General features: G+C 34.5%; 1 protein-coding gene and 2 long non-coding RNA genes across 3 annotated transcripts; all 3 read left to right on the forward strand.

Annotated features, from left to right (window-relative positions):
• Positions 1 to 4,652: 4,652 nt before the first annotated feature.
• On the forward strand, positions 4,653 to 7,781 carry LOC142534980 (uncharacterized). The gene is made up of 6 exons (XM_075641629.1): positions 4,653 to 5,744; positions 5,867 to 5,979; positions 6,032 to 6,398; positions 6,834 to 7,308; positions 7,425 to 7,434; positions 7,583 to 7,781. The coding sequence occupies exons 1-6, from the start codon at positions 4,653 to 4,655 to the stop codon at positions 7,779 to 7,781; spliced, it is 2,256 nt and encodes a 751-aa protein (XP_075497744.1).
• A 422-nt stretch (positions 7,782 to 8,203) lies between these two features.
• On the forward strand, positions 8,204 to 8,592 carry LOC142534982 (uncharacterized). The gene is made up of 3 exons (XR_012817306.1): positions 8,204 to 8,233; positions 8,309 to 8,401; positions 8,479 to 8,592. It is a non-coding gene; the product is annotated as an uncharacterized LOC142534982 (long non-coding RNA).
• A 1,115-nt stretch (positions 8,593 to 9,707) lies between these two features.
• Positions 9,708 to 10,254, forward strand: LOC142534978 (uncharacterized). Its single transcript, XR_012817305.1, has 3 exons — positions 9,708 to 9,789; positions 9,904 to 10,080; positions 10,147 to 10,254. It is a non-coding gene; the product is annotated as an uncharacterized LOC142534978 (long non-coding RNA).
• Positions 10,255 to 15,998: the final 5,744 nt, after the last annotated feature.

Consider the following 15,998-nt stretch of genomic DNA (forward strand, 5'->3'; position numbering starts at 1 on the left):
CGAAAAATCTCGTTCAACGCATTTCTTGTAGTGTTTATCGGATTTTTATGGAATTAGATTAAAGAAACAATTAGCATTGACCTATATTGTTGGGATTGTATCTATCTGAGATAAGCTGACATAAGCTTCTGACTTAAGATGAAATATTTGATTCGGGGACAATAAATTATTAGTATGTGAAAATCTGAGATAAGAGTTATAAGTTTCGAATATTCTAATGTAGAAGTTGGTTTTGGGTAATAATTAAATGTGTGAACATTAATTAGGGTTCTTAAGAATGCTAAGCGTTAACTTTAAATATGTATGATTTTGGAATATCTTGTTTAAAATGAAGTTGGGGGACAATATCTTAAGGTTAAGAAATTTATATTATTTTGGAATAACTAGTAGATTACGACCTTATGTGAATAAAATAAGTGATGAGATATTGCTGGATATTGAGGAAAATATATCATAATAAGTTTTGACTTTTGTTACGGTACTAAGAATGATTCAAGGATAAAGTCATTCAATAAAAATAGTTTATGTTGGAGCTCTCTAAGATCATTATCTTGTTGAAAGTAAGATTTAGCACAAGAATTAATTGAGGATTAATTTTATTCGTACAAGGTTGAATAAAATTTTATTTTATGACGACTGAGTTATAATTTTTGAGATTTAAATCAATAGGCTATAGATTGATATTGAGTTAAGTTCCAAGATTTTATATGGGTTTTAAGTTTTGAGGTATGTAAATATTGGGTTACTGTAAGTTGTTGTAGATTCAATGATTCTAATAATTCTTGTTCAATAGGAGTATTATAATTGAGGTGTAGCAATATAAGTAATAATAAGAAAATATTGTGTTACAAGTATAATTCAAAGTATGAGTAAGTCAACACTTTAGTTATTAAGATGTCTGACAAAAATCATTAGGATGTGATTTAGGAATTTTAGATGATTTTCTAATCATACTGAAAGGAAGCCACGTGGGATAAAGAATGCGAGAAGAATATTCTTATATTCAAAGATCAAGCCAACCCAAGTTTCGAGAACGAAACTTTCCATAAGGTGGGAGGGATGTGAAACCCCGATTTTTTTCAGGAGATAAGAATTTTGATGATAAGCCTAATTTTGGGATAAATAAACCAAGATCTAAGATTTGATATGATACTGATATCAGATAAAGATCTAAGATTTGATATGATATTGATACTAGATAAAGATCTAAGATTTGATGATAATTATCCTAGATTTAAAGTTTGATTTAAAAGTTCAAACGCGAGGATAATACACGATTATGATAGCACTCACTTCTCTATAAATAGGAAAAGCTCCCATTCAGAATTTACACCTCATTTACACATCAAATTTTCGAGTTTTTGCTCTCTAATTTTCGAAATTCCCCTCCAAAAATTCTGCACGAGTTATCAAAATTATGTCCATGTTCAGAAATTCGTTTCTCTCGCTCGAGTAGATGGAATCCGATCTCCACCGTGAAGAATATGCTTTCATATGTTTATAATAACATATCCAAATTTCAGCCAAAAACGGTTAGTTTTTCGTTTATAGCTTTCGCAAGAAAACTGCTCATATTCTGCGCGAAAAAAAAAACATACCTACGGTTTTCCTCCATAAACAGGATAAAACGACTTACAAACCCGATCTTCACATCATAATTTTTTCGACATATTTTTGAACATACTGTGAAAATTTGAGCCCGATCCAACGGTTCAATAAGGCACAATGAATTTTTCAAGACGGCTGATTTTTCGGGCGATGGTGCTGCTGCGTTTTCGAAGTGCCAGTTGCACGATTCTTCTATGGTTTTCGAATTCTTCATGTTTTCTTCCAGGTCCAAGGTAAGTGGGTTTTTGTTATAATATAATTCGTACACTTGTCCTTCGTAAGTGCGCTTTTGTTATGTATATATTCTTTCGTAAGTGAGTTTTTGTTGCCACACCTTTTCTTTGAAGTGTGCTTGCGTTTAAAAAAATTATAATTTGTGTACGAATCTCCCTTGAGTTTTTGAAAGTTCGTTCGAGCATAATTCCTTGTTCATTATATATTTTCTTCAAGATTTGTCAAGTTATTATGTTAAAAACACTGTTAGGATTCGATTGGATATGAGAAAGGATTTTCGAACTATGACCCTTATACGGTGGGATGGTAACCGTTGTACGGCCTCACTCCATAGAGGATTAACATATTGGACATGGCCTCACTCCTTAGAGGATTAACATATAGGAGACCGATATCAGGAAACCATGGAACTGAGATGGCTTTCAGTGCAAAATGAGTATGCTAAACAAGTATGATGTACGAATATGATATGTGATAACATGTTATGATTATGAAGTATGAGTATTCGTTATTATTTAAGTTACGATATGCTATGTAAAATTTGAATTCAAGTATATGTATATGTTGTTTCGTGTCTCGAACGGCCCCTTCACTTGCTGAGTATTTCCCAAAATACTCACCCCTTACTTCATCTCCACCCAGATAAGAACGAAGAGCAAATAGATTAAGATGAGCAAGAGCAATTTTGGGGATGGTAGAAGATCCCGAGTTATTCCAGAAGTTTTAAAGCTTAGTTTAAGTTTATCGCTTCCGCACTATTTAAAACATTTTTAATCAGTTTATTTTGGTATTTAAGTTGTAAAGACGATTTTTTTGTTGATTATGAGAAAGAAACTGGTTTTGGTTTATATTGTACTACGAGGCTTGTTTATGTGATTGTTGAGCAACGCCGATGTCGACTAACTCCGGTCTCGGGACGTGACATAAGACACATGTACGTGGGAAAAGAGTCCAATTGAAGTGCAATGCATGCAAATGGATGCTTGGACTGGGTGAGTGTGACCCAAGTGAATTGCAACAAAAAAATATATTATATTTTATCTTTTGGTTTCATTTGCTGACATATGATGGATTCCTCCTTAAACAATAGTATAAAAATCTGATTTTACTTCGACAGGCGTTACTTCGGCAATAATAAATTACGAAGTATTACATTACCAATAACTTCAGTAATAACACAAGCGAAGTAAAATAATATATTTTACTTCGGATGTTTAAAAACACGGGCTTCACTGTATTTTTTTATTATATTTTACTTTGGCATATCAATGTTGATGAAGTAAAAAATTAAGAAAAATAAGTTCATACTGAAGTAAAAAGATGAACCGATAAGTTTAATTAATTTAATATCGATTATATCATATATCCTTCAGACGAGCTCATTTCGATCGATCCACATTTTCCTTCAAAATTAATCCTAATTTCAGTCTTCTTCGCTTCGAACCACGCCGCGCCGCCTCCATTCCATGCACCGCCGCCGCCGTTCCACCACCGAGAGAGAAGAAGGCGGGACGAACAACACCACCACTACCACCACCATTCCAAGCACCGAGAGGGAAGCTGCGACTAGAGATACACCACGTCGCTTCGAACCACCAACACCAGCGCCGTTTCACTCACCGAGAGGGAAGCAAAACACCACCACCACCACCGTTCAAAGCACTGAGACGGAAGAAGCGACTGAGATACACAATTGCCGTCCTCTACGCCTTTGTTTCTTCTCCATTTTGACTGGAATGATATTGCTTTATCTGTGTTAGTCCGTCACCAGTTTCCCGAGGTATGGTATTTATTGGAATGATAATTGGTTAATTTCTTGTTGTCGACTTGTTTGTCCGTCTCTGGGTTCCTAATTTTCGGCACATGTGAGAGTAATTCAAATCAAAATTAATCAGGAACAATGTTGCTTTATTTTCATCAATAGGTAGTGTTCTTTCATTTTTTGTGCGTTCAAGAAATTAAATTGAAAATGACATTATTAAATGTAATATTTTCAAGTTTAGATCAAATTTATTGTTATATATTTCTGGTATTTTGCTGTATTGAAATGGATAAATCTTGGATTCACTCGGATAGAATGTCAAAACAGTACGAGGAGGGTGTGGAACAGTTTAGAGGAGGTTGTTTAGAGAATCCCCATATTGACCCCAATTTAATTCATTGTCCTTGTTGCAAATGTAAAAATCTTAAAAAAAGACCAGCTAAGTCCATTCGAGAGCATCTTTATTTCCACGGTTTTAGTCAAAATTATGTGAATTGGATTTGGCACGGTGAGTCTGCTGAAAGTGACAAAGTAAATTGGAGCACCAACAAGGAGCCAATTGGTAACTATCACGGAGCCTTTGAAACCACTAATATGTGTGAGGCAGCATATGATAACTATACAGAAAATCCAGAAGCGTTTATGGAATTTTTGAAGGAAGCAGAGAAACCTTTGTATAATGGACGTAAGCGTTACACAAAGTTGAGTGCAATTGTGAAACTATACAACACCAAAGCAAAGCATGGAATGAGTGACGCTCTATTTCCCGATCTACTAATGGATTTTGGGAATATGCTACCAGATAATCACAACTTGCCAACCAAAATGTATGATGCAAAAAAGACATTGAGTTGTTTGGCGTTGAGTCATGAAAAGATTCATGCTTGTTCCAATGATTGCATTCTTTATAGGAAGCAATATAAGGACTGCGTAAACTGCCCTAAATGTGGCTTGTCACGGTGGAAGCTAACCAAGAAGAACGTCGAGAATAAATGTGTTCCTGCAAAGATGTTGTGGTATTTCCCTCCCATATCCAAGATTTAAGCGCATGTTTAAATCTCTACATACCTCCAAAAATTTAACATGGCATGCAGAAACCACAGGAGTTCCCGGTCAGTTATGTCATCCAGCTGATTCACCATCTTGGAAGTTGGTGGATCATATGTGGCCCTACTTTGAAAGTGAACCAAGAAATCTTCGCCTGGCACTTGCAGCTGATGGAATTAATCCTTATAGCAACCTTAGTAGTCGGTACAGTTGCTGGCCAATTATGTTGGTCACCTATAATCTGCCTCCAAACATGTGTATGAAGAGAAAATTCATCATGCTAATTATGCTCATTTCAGGGCCTAAACAGCCAGGAAACGATATAGATGTCTATCTTGATGTGTTAGTTGAAGATTTTCAACGATCGTGGGATGGAGTTGATGGTGTCTATGATGCTTATCGAAGACAATTTTTCACTCTTAAAGCAATCTTATTATGGACCATCAATGACTTTCCAGCCTATGGTAACCTTAGTGGATGTACTACACATGGTTATTATGCATGCCCAGTATGCAAAGAAGATACTTGTGCAAAGCATTTGGAAAATGGGAAGAAAATGTCATTTGTAGGTCATAGACGATTCCTACCACGGTTTCATCCATATCGGAGGCAAATGAAAGAGTTCGATGGTATGGAAGAACATGGAGAATCATCTACACCATTATCTGGGGTTGCTTTGTTTGACAAGCTTTCTGACATAAGGTGTGTTTTCAGAAAGAAGATTAGTGTGAAAGGTAAAAAAAGAAAGAATGCAAAGGACAATAATTTGGAAGATAGTAAAGAAGAAAAAGATTTTGGATTAACAGATTTCAGAAAATGTTGGAAGAAGAAATCAATTTTTTTCAATCTTCCTTATTGGAAACATCTGCATGTTAGGCATTGTCTCGATGTGATGCACATAGAGAAAAATGTCTTCGAATATCTCATTAATGCTTTGATGAATGTTAAAGGAAAAACCAAGGACAATGTGGCAGCTAGGTTGGACATGGTTCAAATGGGAGTTAGGCCTGAATTGGCACCTAAATTTGGTGAAAAAAGAACATATCTTCCTCCTGCTGCATGCTCATTCACAAAAAAAAAAAGTTACAAGTTTGTCAGTCGATAATGGATATAAAAGTCCCAGAAAGTTTCTCATCGAACCTGAAAAATATTGTGTCCTTATCTGAGTTGAAATTGATTGGCTTGAAATCTCATGATTGTCATGTTCTAATGCAGCATTTCCTGCCAATACTCATACGTGATGCATTACCAAAACATGTTAGATATGCCATCATAAGATTATGCTTCTTCTTCGAAGATATTTGTTGCAAGGTGATAGATGTAGCCAAGTTAGATAAGCTGCAATCTGACTTGGTTGTTACACTTTGCTTATTGGAGCAGTATTTCCCCCCCTTCTTTCTTCGATGTCATGCTTCACTTAACAGTTCATCTTGTTCGAGAAGTTCGATTATGTGGACCAGTGTACTTCCGGTGGATGTACCCGTTCGAAAGATCCATGAAGGTGCTTAAGAGTTATGTAGGCAGTCGAAAACATCCTGAAGGTTGCATTGTTCGGAGATATTCAGCCGAAGAAGCAATTGAGTTTTGTTCGGAATACCTAAATGACCTTGATCCTATTGGGGTTCCTCAATCAAATCGCGATCCCAAATCAAACATTCCTGGCTTCTTAGCATGCAAAACACCAATTATAGTGCCACAAGTTGACCTTCAACAAGCACATTTGACTGTGCTGGAAAATACAGAAGAAGTATCTCCCTACATTATGTAAAAGTGTATTTCATTAATCTATGATTCTGCACCCATGTGATTGTAAATATTTAATATCCAACACAAATTGCTATATAAATATTTCCACAGTGAACATAAATATTTCCTGAAGTCAATGTTTCCGAAAAAAGAGAAAGATGAAAGGTGGATACAAGATGCTCACAATAAGAAGTTCATTGACTGGTTTCGTGCAAAGGTTAGGTGGATAAATATGCTTTATGCATTTTGAGGTGAACAGTTTGTAGCTAGTATTTTAATCACCCTATTCTAATTGTATAAATGTCAGGTGGATGCTTAAATAGATAGCTGCAATGGTGGAACGACATCAACATTGACATGGCTGGCTCATGGTCCACGTGGGCAAGTCATTAAGTATAGTAGTTACTTGATAAATGGCAATTTATACCAAACAAAGGCACGGGATGATGAGAGAGTTTGCCAAAACAGTGGGGTTTCTCTAGTTGCTAGCACCATGCTTGTCTTTAGCGCCAAAGATAAGAATCTCTTGATGACTGATGTGACTTTCTATGGAGTGATTGAAGAAATATGGGAGTTGGACTATCATCAATTTCAAGTTCCTCTTTTCAAGTGTGCGTGGGTTGCAAATGACAAAGGAGTAATCAACAATGATGAATGTGGATTCACCTTGGTCAATATGAACAAAATAGGGCACAAGAATGACTCATTTGTCCTTGCAAGTCAAGTTAATCAAGTCTTTTATATTGATGACCTATTACAAAAAGGGTGGTCAATTGTACTCCCTGTGCCAAATCGATGTTACGAGGGAGATGATGATGGTTGGACTAGTATTCCTGTTTCTCGACCAATTGATGATGTTGACACTCATTGTATTCCGGCTCATGAAAGTTACTTTAGATCAGAAACTGAGGGTGGCTAGGAAACGAACAAGAAAAAATGATGTTTTTCACTTTTATGTCATGTTTTTTGTTATGCTATGAACATAACCTCATTGCTATTATTATGTCATGTTTATTATTTATGTCAGGTTTCTACAAGTCATGTTTATTATTTATGTTATTATTGTTTCTGTTATTATTTATGTCATGTTTATACATGTCTTATTAGAATTATTGTTTATGTTATTTTAATGGTTAATGTTATTGTGTAGGTTTTAACATTGGTTTCATTCATGTAAATATGCAGAAAAAGCTCAATGGGTCGTAAAAAAAAGGAATCAAATGCTACAGTTGAGATGATACAAGGAGTACATGATGATAAGCCAAATGAAGTTACTAATGCAGAGCACCCTATACTTACTGATGGAGAAGAACATCTTGTAGATGTGCAGAGGAACAAGCGAGGCCTTACGTTGATGGGTAAACTAATTGCTACTGCTAGATAGGGGAAAAAAGCAAAGATTGATTATGATGACATGGGGCGGCCAGCATACAATGCAAATGGAAGGGCTTTACAATCATACATTAGTTCTATTGCTAGAGCCATGGTGCCAATCAGTATAAAGTCATGGTCTGAAGTTCCAGAAAACATAAAACAAAAACTGTGGGAAGAGATCTCGGTAAGTACAAGCTTCAATTTGAATTTACAGTCATACTTGCACCTCTAACTATTCTGTTTTTGTTGCAGAATGTCTTTGAACTAGCGTCACAAAGTGAGTATGCTATGATGAATTCAGCATCTCAGAAGTGGCGAGATTTCAAAAAAAAATTGACTAGTAGATTTGTTTGGCCGAACAAAGATAATCTTGAAAAGTTGATTTCTCCACCAAGTCAGTATCAACTCTCAATAGCAGATTGGAAAGCGTTTGTGGAAGCGAGACTGGATCCATCATGGGATGTACTTTAATAATTGATATGTTTCCTCACGAATTTATTAAATTCAATACTTAACTGAGCCAACATAATGATGTAGGTTACTCATGAAAAACAAAAACAACGGACCATGCATTGTAAATATCACCACGGAATGTCTCGCAAGGGTTACATTGGCTTGGAGGCTGAACTGGTAAGAAACAAAGCAATATATTTGTAATTTTTGGCATGTTCTTCATGTTATTAAACATATGAATTTTGAAATTGTAGCGGAACAAAAACTTGGTTGCTGAAGATGAGGAAGTTGATAGATCTGTGCTTTGGCGTAAAGCTCGAGAAGACAAATCTGGCAACATAACATGTTCGGAGACATCAGAAGTAGCTGAAAAAATTGTAAATGTTTAGTTTTATTCAATCGCCATATTGCCTATATAAATAACACTGTAATTTGTGAATTGATTTGTCATGTCTCCAACTGTAGGATGAATTGTTGAAAAAGAAAGGCAAAGGAGAGTTCAAATCTTCTGGAATGAATGACGTGTTAACCGCTGCCTTAGGAAGCCAAGAACACTATGGAAGGGTTCGAGGTGTGGGAGGTTTCGTAAAACCACAAGTATACTTTAAAACTCCAAGAAAGAAGAGAGAAACAATCTCAAAAGCTTTGATTGAAAATGTAAAAGCACAATCAGAGGAGACTAAAAGTTTGAAATCTGAATTGGAGATGCTGAGGTTTCAACTTGCTGCTGTGATTCCATTAATCAATGATCGATCTTCTGAGACTGTAGCATCAAACAAGTTCTCAGGAGTGAAAGACACAAAATTGTAAGATGATGTGGAAGAAGTTTATGATTGCGGCACTTCAAATACGAAGGTTGTATGTCTCTGAATTTAATGTCAATTAAATTCTATTCACCTCCATATAAAAATATATCATGTCTTTTTGTTCTTGAAAGGAGAAAAAATGTCACCTGGCTGTAAAAGAACGCGAAAACGTGGTGGCTTATGGCACAATAATATCATAAGGAGGTCCAAATGTTATGATTCCACCATGTTCCACTTGGGAAGAGAACTTCAAGGTATCTATTGATGTTGTCTTAGATGAAAAAGCACAGCTTCCGATCCCAATTAAGTTTGGACCAACAATCATCAATGATGCTGTTGGAGTCATTGTTGGTTGGCCTAAAGAGTTGGTTATTTTTCCAACGAACAAAGGTACTTTAGGTTTTCATTTGACTTTGTGTTTGCAATTGTCAGATATGTTGCTTGAACAATTTTTTATTTTAAAATACTTGTATGAATAATATTTTAATTGTAGAGGAAGGGGAAACCTCAATCATTTGCGCTTGCGGATGTTCCTGGTCAGCGCGACAAGTTCAAAGAAATTGAAAAAACATTACCCATGTCGTGCAAGTATATCTACTCTCATGTTGTTAGATTGCTGAATGAATCGGATACCATATACATTGAGTTTGAGGACGCTACGTTTGGACATCCTAAAAGCATATTGTTGCTAAGAGAAGATATCTTACGCTTTATTGAGATGAGGGAGATAGGTGCCAGACAAATTTTAGTTTACATGGGGTATATATAATGTCTAACTTACAATATTTGTGCATTTATATAATATTTTTTGTGGTACTTGTTCATATTTTGAAAATTTTCTAAACGATATATTTGTGCATCTATATCTTGCAGTCACCTCTACAAATATTTGAAGGAAAAAGACAAGGCTGATTATTTTTCGTTTGTGGATCCCGGTAATATACCTACATGCCCGATTGGCACAGATGGCCGAGACTTATCACAACATATTGCTGACCAGTTGGAAGCAGTGTGTAGAGATAGCATCTGCCTCATCCCATACAACACTGGGTAAGATTTTAGTTATTTATAGATTTCTTCTTCATGATAGTCAATGCTGTAATTTCATTTTTTCAGGTACCATTGGATCTTGACTATCGTCAACGAAGATAAGAATATGATATATTTATTGGATTCTACGTCTAACAGGAACCAAGATGATACATGTAAAACTATTGTGACAAAGTAGGTAGTATCTTATGTTGATTTTGAATACATTAACTTATAAATATGCAAAAAAATAACTTCTTACTTTTTAAAATGTAGTGGGGTGAAGATGTACAATGCCTCGAAGGGTATTTATAAAGGGCCAGGTTTTAAAATATTGACGGTATGTATCATACTTATTTATGAATACATGAATTGATAGTGGTTATTAATTAGATTGTGATTGTTGCATTAACTTTTCAATTCCATTATAGGGTAATCTAAAACAAAGTGGTTCTATTGAATGTGGATATTGTGTGATGAGGTACATGAAAGAGATAGTCGATTGCGATGATCCACAGTTGGAGAAGATGGTGAGTTTCTTCTTGGGATAAATTTTTTGATTGATTGAGATGAATTGTTGCCATTAAGATATATTTTATTGTTGAGATAATGTGTTGCCATTGGGATATATTTTATTGTTGATATAATTGCTTGAGATGAATTATTGTCATTGTGATATATTTTATATTAGTGATATTTTAGCTGAACACAGTAACTTGTTTGCCTTTGGATTCTGCAGATTTTATATTAGTGAAATATGGATTTTGTGTTCAGATTTTAGCAGTACCGTAGCTGCTAAAATCTGAATACAAAATCCATATTTCTAAAATTCAGATTTTGTATGTTGGATTCTGCATTGTGAATAACCACTGATATTAGTGAATAACCACTGATGTTAGCCGAGTCAGAAACCATAGGCTCTTCAATGAAAAGTTTCATGAATTGGTAGCCGATTCAGAAACCATATCATCTTGAATAACCACTGATATTAGTGAATTGGGTCTAGAAATTGGAAAGTTTCATTAATTGGTAACTCTTGAAAACTATACAAATCCCCATGATTCTTCAAATCCGTACCATTGCATAATATTGCTTTTACCTATCTTCTTCGTTCATTTTCCTTTGCTGTATCTACAGAGAGTTCTTAAATGCTTTAATTAAGTTCCATGTACTTTTAGTTTGTAGTTACAGTAATAAAAATTGAGATACAAAACTGTTATGGAATTGTTAACTTGGTGAACTTAGCAATGAAAAGTCCACTGATAAACGAAGTTGATGGATCGAAACGCAGTGTCTTTGGTATTCTTGCAAGGCTAACCCTTTGCATCTTCTATCTCTACCAATTCTGTAAAAACGGTTTTCCTTCTTGCATAGCTTTATATCCAAGTTGTCATCTTCATGTCTTCACTGCCATCGTTAGCTTGTAGCCGAGAAATGGAAATGCATATTTTGTGATTTTTGGACTTTTCTGCCGAGAAATGGTACATTCACATTAACCAAAAACAACTCAAAACAGAAATTCTAGACATTTTTTGGTTATGTGATTTTTGGACTTTTCTGTCCAAGCATCTGTGTTTTCAGTCGAGAACTGGTACAGTCATATTGTATGCTGATGCACAATCAGATTTTCCTTTGAGCCGATTCTTGGTTGCATGCTTCATTAATCTGTTTCTCAGTTTTGTGAAGTTCTCACACATGGCTGTTAGCATATCTGTAATTTTTGTTCATTATATCTCCATTTTTTTATTTAAGTGCCAACATATATGTAATATGTTCAGATTCCATCAATTTAAATACTTTTTAAATATATATCTGTCAATTTTTATTTAAAATAGAATAATTTAATGTATTTTCTTTTTTAAATTTCAGTTTGCAGGATGCATCAAGAACCAATTTTACAACAAATCTCAATATGATGAGGTCAGAAGTGAATGGAGTGAATTTGTCTACTCCTATGTAGGTGATTAAATGGATGTTGTATGTTGGGATAAATATTTTGTTTGTCATTGTGGATTTTTGGATATACTTTTGGTTTTGTGGATATATTTTTGGGTTATTTGTGGATTGATGAATATGTAATTGTGTATTTCTGGATCTTCATCATTTTTAGATGGATAATTTATGAATTTAATTATATTAGTGTATTAAGTCATATATTGCGAAGTCTTTTTTTAACAATTACTTCATCAAAATAAAAAATAATGAAGTGTAACAGATAAATTACTTCGTTGTTATTTTCAAATTGTGAAGTAACATAATATTAAATACTTCGTCAATAAGAAATCAAACGAAGTGATAGAATTAATTTATTTCACCATTGTTCTGTAAAAACGAAGTTGTTTTGCGTAATTACTTCAACAAAATACAAATTATTGAAGTCTTTCGAACCACTTACCTCGTCACTAAATGTAAATTTTGAAGTAACATAATATAAAATACTTCAACAAATAGGATAAATGCTGAAGTTATAGATTATATTTACTTCAACAAATGGGATAAATTGTGAAGTTGTTTGCGTCTATTACTTCACCAAAATACATAACTACGAAGTCTTTCAGATGAATTACTTCGTCACTCAATGTAAATTGTGAAGTAAAATATTATAAACTACTTCGCTAAATAATAATTAAGACGAAGTTATATATATTCTATTACTTTACTATTTACAAAAATCGATGAAGTAAAACACATTTCTTACTTCGGCACCGTTCCAATTCCGGACCGGTTTTCGAAGGAAAACCGGTCAAAGACTTCAGTAATTTCAATCATACAACTTCGGTTATTATGCAAAGTAAAAGGTACATCTATTACTTCACGTCCATATACTTCGGCAATTAACTACCTTATTACTTCATTGAATACGCGAAGTAAAAAGCGATTTTTCTACTAGTGAAAGTGACCAAATTTTGACCAATCACTATGAGGGAGTATGACCAGCATATAGCCTAACATTATCATGGTCAAAACCAACAACCAATAAGCAAAGAAAGATGCATGCACACAAATATCTGCTTAAGAAGAATGTTGTGAACCAGGTGAAATGCAGCATGCAATTTTAAATATAAAGAGAACATAACAACTGTTAAAGATTCATTGGCTCATTGTAAAGCTGTTATGGGGAGTTCGGCCAAAATATGGTATGTCAAAAAATTGTCTTAGTAATACTTGCCACCAACAAAAAAATTTTGGTAAAGGGCGTACCATTTTTGTTTGATTGTGGCAGTAATATTTTCAATTTTTCCTCGATCTTATAAAAGATTTTAGCAGCCGGTGGAGGAGTTTCTAGAGTTGTGAGTAGATCCATAGCTCGAAATAGATGCAACAAATTTGGTAAGGCATCAAACTCCCCCGTCAGGCAAATGATAATTACAAATACAAGAAGGCCAACTAATGGTTGAAAAAATTCAAACACATTAGTTAGGTAAAGTAAACGAGATGAGCGAGCCAAGGAAGTACTTTATCTAAAAGATGCATGAGACTGAACAAGGGGAGTATCCAATAGAGAGGCAAGAAAGGATGTTGTAACATCATAAGAACCAATATGAAACGATGGTAGATATGGATGGGGCAACAACTTCTGATGATAAATTTGGTGCAGCCAAAGTGATCAGAGATGGGGGAATTGTAGCAATCATAGACCTGGATAGCATCAGCGGCAAGCTCGGAACGAATGATTGGTTGTGACTAAAAACAACTACAAACATATAAAGGTTGTACGAGGAATTCACAGGTTAATAGAAATTGTCAAGTCAAGGCCAACCAATGGCCAACTTGCTATAATCATGATAGTGAAGGTTAATGAATGGCCAAAAAGCACATAGATGACCAATTCCCCAAAAGAATTCCACATAGTTAAAAAAAAGTAGCATGTAGACAATTAAAAAAGCCAAGACACAATGAAATACACATGCATGAACATACAACTTTGTTTCAGTAACTGTGAAGCCACAACATGACAAGATGAATCAACTAAAGCAAAATAGGAAAGCAGGCCAAGCCAAACCAGAAATAAGGCGGCTTCGTTTCCCCACAGGTAATATTGCTAGTCTCATGAGGTTCAATTGATTCAATATATGAGAATATTTATAGGTAAATGAGCATAATTAAAGGCATAAAATCCAAGTAAAGAAAACAAGATAACTATATGTGGTCATGGGACATGGAGAGTTAGCTTGGGGAGTAGCTTGGGCTCTAGGCATCACAATAGTAAGGGCGTCAACTGGATCGACAATCTGAACAAAGTTGGAGGCTAGAAAATGTTTATGGATTTCATGTGGACAAATTGAAAAACACCTTAAAAATATTTCTACAAGCAAAGAAGAGCTTGTACCAACCTTAGCGTGACACTAAATGGTAAGGGAGAGGACTTGGGTCAGAGCACATTCGATGACGATGGCTTGAGGTAGCATGAATTGGTTGAGTACGAGAGTAGTTTAGCTGCAAAAAAAGGGAAAAAAGTCGAGTTCATGGCTGCCAAGCCAACGACATGAGAAAATGATGCAGCAAGATCAAGCGCTGTGCACGTTCGGGCGACAATTGTGGCCAGTCGTGAATGTTTTTGGTGAGTGTAGGTGAAAAGGTGACTGAGAATTTGTTAAAAGATATATGAAATAAAATTTCCAAAAAATGAAATTGGGGATTTTAAAAAGCATGGTTTCTGAAGAAAATTTTGGAAGAAGAAGGAAGAAAGCGGGACAAAATATTTTTTTTGAATTTAATTATGAGACCATTTGCAAATTTGAACTTTTTTTAATCATTCTAGTGGCTCAATTCCCTAAAGTTGTTGTGGGCCAAATGATTAATGAAATAAAAATGAAAATGATTTTGTTTTGTTAAAAAGATTATACACAAGAATTTTTGGCCCAATAGGCCAATGCCTGTGGGGATATTTTTTTTGCACCAAAAATAAATTATTGTCCCAAGAAAGTGTGAATGAAAACCAACAAATTAGAAAAAAAAATTGGCCCATTAGACTAAAATATTTTAAATGGCTAATTGGTTGAAATATTGAAAAAGTATGTGGACTCACACCAGTGGCCCTGAAGCCCACATGCAAACGACGTGAAACATCGGAGATCGTGTATTAAGATCATGGGAGAAGTGGGGAACTCCCCAGAAATGAAACAAAAACATCGGCAGAAACAAGTGAGAGACGCAAGTTCTCTCTAGTCAAATTTCTATCAAACTTTCACAGTTTCTTAGTATTTCTAGTATTTTGTCTAGTTTTTCGTTCAGATTTTCAACAACTCTTATTTCGTTTTTATGTTCATTTTAGATTCTTTGTGATTGTATAAATCCAATGATCATGGTATGAATTTTTTTTTCCTAGTATCGTTTTTCATTCAAATATCCTTCGGTTTAGCCTCATATTTTCTGAAGATATTAGAACTAAAGATCGAATTTAAGATTCACGCCCGTATTCTCAAGAAATTGTGCAAACACTTTGTCTATCTAGAACACATGAAAACATCATTGAAGGATACAGATCTTTAGAGGAAAGAATAATATATGTAGGATATAGAGCTCTATATTGAAATATTTTTTGTGCAGTTTTGCTCGACTTTCGTGAGAAATGTTCAGTTATTTATACATAAAACACCAATAATTTTTATGCTTAAAATTATATACAAAAATATTTTTCTTCAATCCCATAATTTTTCTTATAAAGTTTTGTTTGTTTAATATTTACTTTCATCATTCACGTGATATTTCTAATTTTACTAGATAGTGATGGCCTATGTAATATTTATATTTAGTCAACAAGTCATTAATAACCTATAAAATTCACTCCCGTAACTTTATATTTAACTAAAAACTTAATGTGAGAACCTGAAATTTTTGACCATGAAATATTTAGCATCACAAAACTCGAATTCGGATGCTAAAAATGGATGGACTCTTTAGCTGAACCATGCGGTTCCTAATTTTCGAAAATTATT

Source organism: Primulina tabacum, unplaced genomic scaffold, assembly GCF_025594145.1.
Source record: "Primulina tabacum isolate GXHZ01 unplaced genomic scaffold, ASM2559414v2 Contig773, whole genome shotgun sequence".
Classification (NCBI taxonomy): Eukaryota; Viridiplantae; Streptophyta; class Magnoliopsida; order Lamiales; family Gesneriaceae; genus Primulina; species Primulina tabacum.